The sequence below is a fragment of the Panicum virgatum genome, chromosome 7N (genome assembly GCF_016808335.1).
Source record: "Panicum virgatum strain AP13 chromosome 7N, P.virgatum_v5, whole genome shotgun sequence".
Lineage (NCBI taxonomy): Eukaryota > Viridiplantae > Streptophyta > Magnoliopsida > Poales > Poaceae > Panicum > Panicum virgatum.
Window position 1 is genome coordinate 35,835,488 of NC_053151.1, and position 12,268 is coordinate 35,847,755.

At 46.0% G+C, this 12,268-nt stretch overlaps 1 protein-coding gene across 1 annotated transcript; it reads left to right on the plus strand.

Annotated features, from left to right (window-relative positions):
• Positions 1 to 1,637: 1,637 nt before the first annotated feature.
• On the plus strand, positions 1,638 to 8,337 carry LOC120681194 (probable protein phosphatase 2C 42). The gene is made up of 11 exons (XM_039962716.1): positions 1,638 to 2,032; positions 5,199 to 5,328; positions 5,451 to 5,520; positions 5,727 to 5,832; positions 6,027 to 6,150; positions 6,232 to 6,354; positions 6,467 to 6,611; positions 6,696 to 6,772; positions 6,857 to 6,909; positions 7,495 to 7,549; positions 7,874 to 8,337. The coding sequence occupies exons 1-11, from the start codon at positions 1,638 to 1,640 to the stop codon at positions 8,087 to 8,089; spliced, it is 1,494 nt and encodes a 497-aa protein (XP_039818650.1). The 3' UTR covers positions 8,090 to 8,337.
• Positions 8,338 to 12,268: the final 3,931 nt, after the last annotated feature.

A 12,268-nucleotide genomic window follows, 5' to 3' on the forward strand; every position in this document is an offset into this window, starting at 1 on the left:
TATTTTTTTTCAGACTGACTGAACAGCCATGGCCTGAAGGAAGTTCCCCCAGACTGAAGAAGCTGGACAGATGATATGAGGAAGCTCCTGATGAACAGAATGGCCGTTAGGATTTTGGCCTTGGATTTTAATGGGACCTTGCCTGCGGTGGTGCGGCCTGCCGATTGGCCTCGTTCCCAGCGGCCGCACACACGGCCGCACAAAAGCGCCGGCGTGTGCCGGGAGGACGCGTGTCCTGGAACTTGCCGGCTGCCCGGTCGCGGATGTCCCCGTTGGCGTTGTGAGGGGCAGGGCTGTGGTCCGCGACCGACGTGTGGGACGCGACGGACGCCGAGGCTGATACGCTCGGGGAGCCCCACCGTTCGAAACATCAAAGCTTTTTTTTTTTTTGAAGAAGTGAAACATCAAAGCTTCGCAGGCAACCCAGGGCCGAGGCCACGTGCCGGGGTGCGTCCCACACTCCCAACCCAAGGATTACATTACCGGCGATACAGCATTTATCAGTGAGCTCCGGTAACGATTATTGGTTGGAAATCGGTGAAAAATCGCCAAAACCGATCAGTAAAGAGATCCAAATTCAAAAAAACGAAAATCGACAATTTATCGTCGATAATCGATGCAAACCGAACGATTTATCGCTTCGCCTACTGAAAATATGTTTTGGCAGTGGAAAAAATATAAAGGTTTGATAGCATTTAAATTTTTAGGTTATGTATTGTATTATATTAGATAAATTACACATATATGAACAATTTTGCACTTGAAGCCAATGCCAATCTTCTCTCCATGTTCCCAAACTAAGTTCTGATTATCAGACATTCACCTGCAAGAGGGAAATCGAACCATGTCTGTGTCAAAATTATGCTACGAATAAATGATACTCACTCTTAATTTGTACCATTTAGACATACAATATAAAGTAAAGGCATGCACCTTGTTTTCCTATTTAACATAGCATATTGTACAACAATAAACTTTTCTCCGGGACTAATATCTAAAATTGTAGCCTAGATTTTAGATCTGTGATACAACCAACCATCCAAGAAATATTGTATACCAATGTAGTATATTTGGCCAAATCGGTGAGTAGAAATACAAAAGAAGCTGACTTGAACTGAAAATCATCCGATACAAATCGATAATCAACGATTTACCTCGATTATCGACGCCATGATCACAGCTCCCTCGCTCCCAGCTGCAGCATCATCATCGACAATCGCCACATATATATCGATTATCGGTCTTAATCGCACGAAAAATATTTTCCCTAAGCAAACAATTGTTGCTTTCAACATGTGACAACACTCTGGAATCAAGAGAAGGTCTAGTTTTTTTTATAAAAATAAGTTCTCTATTTTTATGAATTTTTTTAAATTTTTGAATTTTCCATTGAAATCCATCGAAATTAAGTTTACGTTTTCAGCTCGATAACGATAAATTTCACCAATACTCACGACGCCCACTCGCCTTTTCTTGCCCCCGCGGCGCCTACCGGCTCGTTCCCTACGCGATGAGGCGCCGCCGCCGTCCGGCTAGGGCTAGTCCCCTCCCGTCGGCCATCGCTTCGCGACCGATGGCGCAGCGGTGCCGCAGTTCGGCCGAGTGCCGGCGCGCCGCGTGAGCTCCGCGGCGCCGGAATGCTGGGCCGCCGCCGCAACGCGGGCAGGCTGCTGGGCTCCGGCGTGGTCCGCGGCGCTCTGGGGGACCGCCACCGCGTCGCTGCTGTTGTCCTTGGCCCGCCAAGCTGCGAGCCATCAGCGCTGGCCGGGCACCCGCCGCCGCCGGCCCTCCGTCTCGCCGGACCCCCACAGCTGCTGCCGCTCCCGGAGCGCCTGGGCCGTGTCCCGGATGCCGGCGCCGCGACGTCCCGTGCAGCACCTCCCGCCCGTGCGCGCGCTGGTTGCTCGCCGCGGGGCGCGCCGAGTGCCAGCCAGCCGCCTTGCCGCCCGGCCGCCCGCGGCACACCGCTGCGTCTCGCCTCGTGCACGCCGCACGCGCGCCGCACGTGCGGAATCGGGAACCGCCCAAGCAGGTATATACTCCTGGACCCAAACCCATATCACCGCGAGACAATTTGAATTTCGAATTTCTGTCGCTGATTATGCTAGCTGTTCGATACGAATCCCCCCAGTCATGCCTTGGCGTGATGGCGTCTCGTAGCGTAGCTTTCCTCGTGCTCACTTTCCGTTTACGTTTGCTATCATATTTTTTTTAGAACTTCGACGCTTGTTATCTCTGCCAATCATTAAGCCACATCCTGATTTCACTAGAGTCATGCCAGTTTGCTAATCTAGACGCTGTTCTTCACAATGCCATTGGTAGATTGATTGAAGTTTGTCATGACAATTTGGGCTACCAAGTTGAATCCGCATCGGATCAGAGATCGACCTAGCAAATCTCGCTTTTGTCGAGATATTTTCCCCTGGTTCTAGAATATTCTGCCCGAAAAAATAAACGAGAAGAAAATAAATGGGGAGGGGAATGTGCTACAGCTGGCCTTGTTTGGTTTGGCAAGATTTCTGGCGCGCACTCTTTTCGAAAAGAGAATTTCACATATATATTGTACTAAATGAAGTTTATTTGTAAAAAAAATTTTAGGAATGAATGTAACTTTTTGCGACGAATCTAATGACGGTAATTAATTGATGATTTGCTACAGTGATGCTACAGTAACCATCCTCTAGTCGCGCAGATAAAGGTCTCATTAGATTCTTTAGGGTCACTAGCGCGGGTTCTGAAGTTGGTTTTGTAAATTGATTTTATTTGACACCGTAATTAGCGGTCAAAGTAACACAAGACAAAAAAACCAAACAAAACAGCTGTCTCGGTCAAAAAGGAGGCCGCTGTAAAAAGATCAGAGTAGCGAGATCAGAGAAGTGGCCTCCGAGAAAGAAGCGTGACGGCAGCTTGCGATGCGGCACCCGTGTTGTTTCCGTTCGAAATCTGGAAATCACCGGGGTTTAAAATCGAACAGATCATATGATTAATTGCTTATTACCGAACACAATTAATTGCAGAACCATACTTTCTGTATTGCACACGGTTTGCTATTGATGACACTGGAATCTGGATTTAGTTTCTAACCGCCTTCCTGATTGGGCAGGTCCAGACAAGGCGGTAAAAGGCAAATCGGAAATCACCATGCGCGCGGCGGGAACTGGTCCAGCGTGGCGAGCCGGAGCCGAGGCCGAGCCAGGCGAGCCGAGCCACCGGACGAAGAAACAAGCGGGGCCGGGGAGGCGTGGAGTGGGTGGCGCTGGGTATAAAGTGCCCCCTCTCTTCCCTTGCATGGACGCCGACCGCATTCTCTCTCCCCCTCCCTCCTCTCTCTCTCTCCCTCTCCTGCGAGGGCCGCCAGGGAAGGTGAGATCGATCTCTACTCCTTCCTCCACTCTCTCTTCCCCTAGCGTTTCTCTCTGTTCATCTCTGCCTCACAACCCCCCCCCCCCCCCCAAAAAAAACCCTCATCCTCCTGCTACTCCTTCCGAAGCCCGTAAGATTTCTTCTCCTGCTCTGTTCTCGCGCTACGTTTTCGTCTTGCTCCCGTGCATGTTCGCTGTGGTGTTTCAAATGTTGCTGCTACATGCTTCTCCTGGTCGTGGAGCGGATTCCGTTCTCGATGTGCTGGTGCTTCTCGGTTTGCGAAACATTGAGAGGTTTTGGCCTGGTGATTTTGGTCTTGTTGTGGGTTGGTCCTTCATGTTTTTGGTGCTTCTCCGTTGCTGGTTTGCTGTCGCGGTGTTTTGTAGGGGTGAAGCCGTTGCTAGCGGGGACACCAGCGGCTCCATCATGGCGGCGATCTTCGCTCGCCTTCGCCTGCCTCTTTGGAACTTCGGTGTGCTGGTTCTTCTGGTTTGTCTCATCGCCGATCTCTTGACGGCTCCCCTAGTTGTTTTTCTGCGCTCATAATGTGGGAATCGTGCAGTATTGGTGATCACTTTCGTTTGGGAGCTGTTAGTTCTCCTTGAGGCCCTTGGATATCCAAAACTTTTTGCGCGGTTGAGCAGTTCGTACTTCGGGTTTCGCTTCTGTCGTTGCGTTTTCTGTGTTCGTTTTGCTGTTGCTTTTCGGAGTGGTTTATTCGGGTGAGCACTGCGACTCCATGGTGATCTCTATGTTCGCATTTCCTCGAAAATTATACTGTCTTCCTCTCGTCACTCGTTTCTTAATTCCTCTTAGCCTGTCGATCTTGCTACTGCTTATGCGCGTCAAATAAGCTCGTGGACAAATCTGCTCGTGATCTCCCTTGTTTTTTGTTGTTGTTTTGGTATCTATCTATCTGCCCGTATGCATGAGTGATCACTGTTTCTTCATGCGGTTTTAGGGTTTTAGAAACGTGTGGAGTTGAACAACCCTATATATATATATATATATATATATATATATATATATATATATATATATATATATATATATATATATATATATATAGCTTTTTTCTGTTGATCTTCTCGACACCACTGTGCGTGCGGCAGAGATGGTCTCTGCCCGTCTCCTTTACATGTTTCCTTGCTTTGTTCCCTGAACCCCTTTGCTAGATCTGTTAGATCTCCGTCTTTCCATTTTGCTTTGCACAACGATGTCTGATCGTTTTTGTTGTTGGGTGCTAGCATGCGCTGCAAGTGCAAACTGCCTGTTTCCTCTTTCCGCCTTTGGTTTTTGTATGTTCAATGGGTGGTATTTCTTGACGCGTGGTTGGTATTACTATAATTTCTTGCCAAGGGTGTTGTGCAGTGGCACATCGCTATTTAGCTCCTTCCTGTTAGAAATGTTTGCCCCGTTGCTTGTATTCACGCAAGTTGAACATGTTCGGTGGTTCGGCCACATTGAAACTTGCTATTGTGTTTTGGATTTGTGAAACTTTGCATGTTGTTATCGCAAAATGCAGTTAACTTGCGGGTCAAGATTGTCTTTGTTTTTCCTTGTTCTTTGGAAATATGGGGGCAAGAGAAGACGAGTTCTGCATAGAGCACTGCAAGTAATGGCATATGTGTATCTGTGGTTTCTTTCTCCATGAGATCCTAATTTTTCATAGTATAAGAAATGCCGTTGCTAATGAATCTTTCTATTTGTATCCCATCAATGCTTTCTAGTACTTTTTTTATCTGCAATTCTGCATCTGATGTCTGTTTGTCCATCTCCTAAAAATTTCTTCATGTGGATTTTTAGGATATTGTACTCACACTACTGTGCCACAGGATATCAAGCTCCACTATGGCAGCACTTAGTGTGCCTGTGACAGCAATGGCTACTGAGAGTGGTGAGAATGGAAGACTTTCTTATGCCGTGTCAGCTATGCAAGGATACCGTGACAATATGGAAGATGCTGTGAGTAATCTACCAGCCTTTGTATATCATAGGGAGCATAGTTATACGAAATATACATGATTGACTTGCTACTCGTTGCTGCTAAACAATGAAGACTCATGTGTAGCCTACTTATTCTGCAGCACAAAGCTGTTTTAAATCTTGATGCTGTAACTGCCACATCATTCTTTGGTGTTTATGATGGCCATGGAGGTTTGATCTTCAACATATAATCCCCTTGAATAAGTTTTAAATGCATGAGGCCAGCAGACAGGCTAGCTGTTTAACAATCTGAGTTCATTGCTTTCTTTTGATATATGATACTCTATGCATTCATGATTACTGTTGACTCATTATTTTGTTTTTAGCAACATACACCATTTACCATGATACATGAGTTATTTGATGTTCTGTTTCAGGACCTGCTGTTTCAAAGTACTGCGCGAAACACTTACACAATGAGCTTCGCAAACATGCGGACTTTGGTCATGATCCCATTGCTGCACTTCAGAGAACGTTCTTAAGGTTTGAAAAATTCTGTAGCTCTCTAACTTAATGCATCTTATATTTTGAGATCACAGAACTTAGCTCCCTCTTGGTTACTATAGTGGATGAAAAAGGATCGATATTGCTACATTCTTTGTTCACAGTTGATAGTTGAACTTGTTTCAGATGCAAATAAGAAATATGTAATCATTGTTCGTACTTAACTGTTGCAGGATGGATGAGAAGATGAAAACCAGGAAGGCAGCAAAGGAATTATGTGAATATGGTGGTAATGAATATTGGGAAAACTATAAAAAGGCTATCCACAGCAGTCGTTTTCGTTTCTGTTGGGCGGAGGTGCTAACTCAACTATTCTGTTTATAAAATCCGACATATGGAAACATGTCATGTTTACTCCATATCTTCTTTGTTTTTCAGAAGCCTCCCTATGATGGGCCAATTTCAGATGGATGTACCGCATGTGTGGTTCTCATTAGAGGCAACCACATCATTGTAGCGAATGCTGGTGATTCTCGTTGTGTACTCTCAAGGAATGATCATGTGAGGCAACTGATCTGCTTGCATTCACCTGATACAGAATCAGCATGACATTTTTTAATAGTGCATGTCTAACGTTGCCTAAATACTCTATTTATTTCCATTGTTTGCAAAGCCAATTGCGTTATCCACCGATTTCAAACCAGATGTCCCGGGCGAAAGAGTAAGAATAGAAAGTGCAGGACGTAGTGTTACTGTAACTGAAGCTAGAGGAAATATCCCTCGTATTGATGAAGGAATTGCGATCTCAAGATCACTTGGTATAGTTCTGCCTACCTTTTTGGGTGGTTGTGGGATTATACTTCGATGTATTGTAATTAGTGTTTTACTTCCTTACATTTCAGGTGACATGACGTACAAGGATGTCGAAGGTTTATCTCCCCTACAACAACCAATTACTGCCCTTCCTGAAGTTCGCACAGTAAGTGTTACTAACTTGTGTCAGTAGAGTATGATTTTATCCAGCTAGGTATCATCTAATGGAAAATTATCCTTTGTTTGTTAGGAAGATATAACTCATGATGCCCAGTTTCTTATTTTAGCATGTGATGGAATCTGGTAAGTTTTCAGTTAAAATACACAGGCGCATTGTTCTATTATGGTTTGCTTCAGTGTCCATGATTCCATGCAGAATACATCAAGTTGAAATGACAGTTATCTTCCACGCACTTGTTTCTTCCAAGTTCATATATAGAATATTATTCAAATTGTCCACAAGAGATTTGTAGATTTTGATTCAGTTAAATTTGGATTGCTTTGGACTAAGCCACTGCACCACCATGCATAATTTTGTATGGTTTCTCAACTGTTACAGAGTTCCTTTCCAGAGTTTGATGTGATGGGCCCACAGGGGTCAGAGTTACAGCAGGGTGAAATCAACCAATCCTCTGCATGTTTATGTTTCGCAGCTCTTGAGTCGAGATAATTTTGCAAGTTAATTTGTTAAAAATGATCATCATAAATATTTGATTTATTATGGAAGAACTTACTTGAAGAACATGAATTTTATCATTCTGGGTTTGGGACTCTAGGTAACATCGGTACTTAATGAAACATACTGGTTAAGTTGTGGCTTCCGGCCAACCTGAGTAGTATCCACTGATGTTCTTAATTTCCTTATGACATCTCTTCATGCCCTTGTAGGGATTGCATGACAAACCAGCAAGCAGTTGATTTTGTAAGGATGTACTTAGCTTCTGTGAGTATTCTCTCTCTCCACATGTTTGCTTGATTGGGCAATGATGAATAAAGAAAAGGGGACATTTTGTTATTAGATTCTAAATAAGATTTGCTGCACGGTGTGCTTATTATTTACTGAGAACATATACAGTACGTGCAAACTACTATCCCTTCTGTGTAGCAGTCAATTTTTTTCTTTACATGGATAGTGGTGTGCTTTTGCCATTCTTATCTTAGCTACTACCTTATTGGAATCTACAGTTTACACTCAAATAGTATAGCATGCTTTGCATCTTGTTCATCTTTTATCGCTGTTGCCCTAACATTTGTTGTTGTTGTCCAGGACGTAAGCCTGGCGTACATCTGTGAGGCCATTCTTACACACTGCGTAGCAACCCCTAGAGGGAGGGACAACATGACTGTCATGCTGATTCGGTTCAAGATCACCCCACCTCCACCACCGCTACCCCCAACCATCCCACCTGCCAGTGGCCATAGTGATGATAAGGTGCCGCCAGCTGCTACCACAACCGAAGCTGGTTCGTCCTCGCGCTCCTAGAGCTCAGAGTTCGTTTTGTTAGGAAAAGATGAGCTTGCTTACCATGGTTCGTTCATGTGGTGCATCTTATCCCCGACAGAGTTTTGGAGTCGTTTTATCAGGACAAGTTGAACTTGATTTTTGTCTGCTATAGTATGATTTCCTATGAGAGTAGCTTGTCGTACTAGGTACTGACGACGGAGGTTTTGGCCTGCGAGCCATATGTTTGGGTTAACATACCAGTATTCTTGTTTTGTACGGTCTGGAGGATGCTTATTGCCTAGTACTTTTCTAAATGGCTATTGCTATCAGAACTTCTATGTGCATTTCTGTATAGATATCGCGTTCCTGGATTTGAGCTTGCATATGTATCCGCTAGTCACTGCCTTACGTATGTTTATGTTTAGTTTTTGAAAGCTAGGTTGGAACTGCTAGTTCGAATGCTGGTTGTGGGGTGGTTGTTTTAGAGTGAGTCTTCTATCTTTTTTTCTCTTCTTTTTTTGCAAGGCTTTTTGAGTGAGTCCACACACACGCTACGAGACTCTAAAGTGAGTCCGAGCTGGTTGTGGGATGGATATTCTAGATTTCTAATGCTTTTATAGATCTCTGTACTGTGCAAAGATTGCGCAAGAAAACTTTCTGATCCGGTACTGCCATGAAGTTGAATAATTGATAGGTTTGTTACATCAAGTCAGCACGAACTGAAGTATGGGGTGGCATATATAGGGTGGCATGCTTCACCCTGTTCATGGTCTGGTTTTGCTGGTTTTTGGTTAAAACCCAATCCAAACCATGAGGGAGTCATCTGGACGGTTTAAAAACCAGCGGGTTCGACAGTTTTCATGGGTTGCCATGAGCGTGGCGCTCTTCTCGCGGGGCAGACTGGAGTCAGACAACGGCGTGCATGAGGAAGTAGCAACGGGGACGTCATGGGGCTTGCTTGCTGTGAGCAAGGTGCCACTGCCGTCTGTAAGCATTACACAGCTTCATCATTGCCGATTATTGCTTCCTCTCTCACCCCTCATCATTGTTGATTAGATTGGTTGTCAAATTAGATATTTAGCTGCTTGTGAACGGGTTTGTCGGTAGGAACCAGAGTGAGACCAACCCGTGCATGCCTGCTAACACGGTTTCATCCGGGCCGGTTAACCGGGTTAGCTGGGTCGTAACCAGACCACGTACAGGTCAGGCATGCTGAAAATGGCTGCCCTTGGCATATTGAGATTCACGGGTCAAAGCTGAACCCCCGCACGTTCACTCCCCACATTGCAAACCAGCAGGCTCCGGGGACGTCGTTAAGACGTTAATAGCAAACCAGCAGGCTCCAGGGGGCGTAGTTAAGGCTAGTCTTCGTGGGAGTGTCATCGACACAGTTATCAAGGCTGGAAACTTGAGAACTGTGTCAGTGGAGTGTCATGGTGATAACACTCCTCTCACATTTCATGACACTCTTCTCTCCTCTATCATACTATTGGTATATGTTAGTAAATTTAATGTTCATAACACTCTTATAACACTTCCACTGAAATTGGCCTAAGACATTAATAGCGAGGTGTAGGGCGGCGACCGCCGACGCCCTGGGACACGTCCAAATCACATTGCCAATTGAGCCGCCGATACTCCATATTCTGCCGGCAAAATTGGATCCATACCATTGAAAGAACCAAACTTTAGATATATACCATCAAAAGATTCTACTATAAATAGATACCATCAAAAGATTGAACATTACAGCTATTTACCATCCTGTTTGCTTCCGTTACCTGGATTGTTACGTCTGTCGTTATAGCTGCACCTGGCTCGCCACCGTCGTGGCCGACGCCGAGGACCTCCTGGACGACCTCCACCGTTAGCGCCTGACCAGCTCCGCGATCTCCACCAGCATCGATGCCGCCCTCCGTGGCCCCGAGAGGGAGCTGCAGTGAAGTGTCCCCTCATAAGAGAAGACTTAAATGTGATACAATATCAGTCCCAGAAGGCTGATAACATATTTATTACATCAGATGGTACATCACCGTACAACTCGACGCGGTAATGGGCAATGAAGCGCCACTATCGCGAGGATAACAACTAAAACCTAAACAACAATATTAACTACGAAGAGGTCATCAGAGTCTTACGCCATACGGAGCTCCTGCGGGTGACCCTATCCACAGGCAAGGTTGGGTGCAGAATGGAACCCCTACTCAACGTCCTCGGGAACAAAGTCTGGATCTTCCTCTGTAAAAATTAAGTAAGGGGTGAGTACAAACGTACTCAGCAAGTCCAACCACACCCACGGAGGGGGTACTTATTCTTGATGGTAACTTCGTTCAGTGCCCGGTAATCTACACACAACCTCATACTCCTATCCTTCTTCTTGACAAATAGGATTGGGGGCTCCCCAAGGCGACGAGCTTGGTCTGATGAAGTCGATTCATTGTAGTTCTTCCAGTTGCTTCTAATTCCGCCAATTCAGAGGCTGCCATCCTATAGGGTCTCTTGGCTATAGGAGAGGTTCCAGGGACAAGGCCGATGACAAACTCTATATCCCTATCTGGTGGCATTTCGGGAAGTTCTTCAGGGAAAACATCTGGGTACTCATTTACTACTGGAACTCCTTCCAAGGTCTTAGCTTCCATGCTAAAAATCATTGGGTCTGGTCCACTTCTCCGGGTATGGCAGGTCAATCGTACTCCTTCTGAGTTCGTTAGGTGTACCATCTTGTCAGTACAACATATGAGACCATTGTGTAGGCTTAACCAGTCCATTCCAAGGATCACGTCTATTCCCTTAGACTTAAGTACCACTAGGTCTGCTAGGAATTCTACCCCACTTAAATTGATCCTTACCTGTAAACAACCTAGTTGACACTTGATGTCACCTCCAGGCATTCGGGTTAATAGGGGTGTTTTTAGTAGTATCGTAAGTATTTTATGCTTATCCACAAAACTTGATGATATGAATGAGTGTGATACTCCATACTCAAATAGTACTGTTGCCAGAGTTGAGCTGACTAGGAACTCACCTAGTACCACTCCTTGTGCCCCTTGAGCCTCCTGCGCGTTGATGTGGTTGACGCGGGCTCGTTCATAAGGCTGCTGATTGTTGTTGTTGCCCTTGTTGTTGCTGCCGACGGGGACACGATTGGCTCTGGACACCGGTGGCCTAGGTCCATTCACCGAGTTGGCGAAGACTGATGCAGCAGGCTTGTTTTTGGCATATGGACAGTTGGCAATGTAATGCCCTGTCTCACGGTAGTTGAAACATGCCCTAGCATTGTTGTTGTTGGTGGTGACTTGGCTGGCACTGCTCTGAGGGGCCTTCATGGTGTTCTGGCTTCTGAACTGTGTGTTAGGGGCCTCGGAACCTGTCACTTGTGACTGGGTTCTGTACTGCATTGGGGCATGAGATCTTGGTGCAGTATAGCTGGACCTCCTTGGTTTCTGGAAGCGGTCCTACTGGCGGGCCTTGCTTTCTAGGAACTTATGCTTATTTTCCCTCCTTTCTTCAGCTTTGGCCCTTTCTGTGAGGATGGCCATGTTCATCAGAGTATTGAAGTCTGGGTATATCTGAGGGGTAAGCAAGGTCCAGAGTTCTGGGCTTAATCCCTTCTTGAACATGTCCTACTTCTTTTCATCCTTATCCACTTCTTCTAGTGCAAAGCGGGCGAGCTCCATGAACTGGTAGGTGTATTCTTCCACAAACATGCTCCCTTGTTGCAGCGCGCGGAACTCATCCGCCTTGCGCTTCATGGTGGCTGCGGGGATATGGTAGCTGCGGAACTCTTTCACAAATTCGTTTCAAGTGATGGTGGTGGCATCTTCGGCAGCGGCACAGTAGTTCTCCCACCAAGCTAAGGCAGTTCCGGTGAGTTGGTGAGCTGCCAGAAGAACTTTGTCTCGGTCTTGGCATTCGAATGGCTTGAGCTTCCTTTCGATCACACGCAGCTAGTCATCTGCCTCCAAGGGGTTGCTGGATCCGGCAAAGGTGGGTGGCTTGGTTCTCAGGAAAGCTGTCAGCTTGTCATTCATGGTCTATTCTCGTGGCCGCTTGTTGATGAGTGCATTGGCCAGGGCTTCCAGTATGAGGGTCTAATTACTTATCGCATATGCCATGTCCCTGAAAGCTAGAGGTGGTGGCAGTGGCGCTTCTCCTTGGTTTCCTCCTCCGTTCTGGCTCACTTGCTGTTCGTTCTGAAGAGGGTCCTGTCCGTTAGGC

Coding starts and splice junctions, on each gene's coding strand:
- LOC120681194 (XM_039962716.1), top strand. CDS start 1,638: ATGCTGGGCCGCCGCCGCAACGCGGGCAGGCTGCTGGGCTCCGGCGTG. Junction 5,521..5,726: donor TGTTTATGATGGCCATGGAG/GTTTGATCTTCA, acceptor GTTCTGTTTCAG/GACCTGCTGTTTCAAAGTAC. Junction 6,910..7,494: donor TTAGCATGTGATGGAATCTG/GTAAGTTTTCAG, acceptor ATGCCCTTGTAG/GGATTGCATGACAAACCAGC.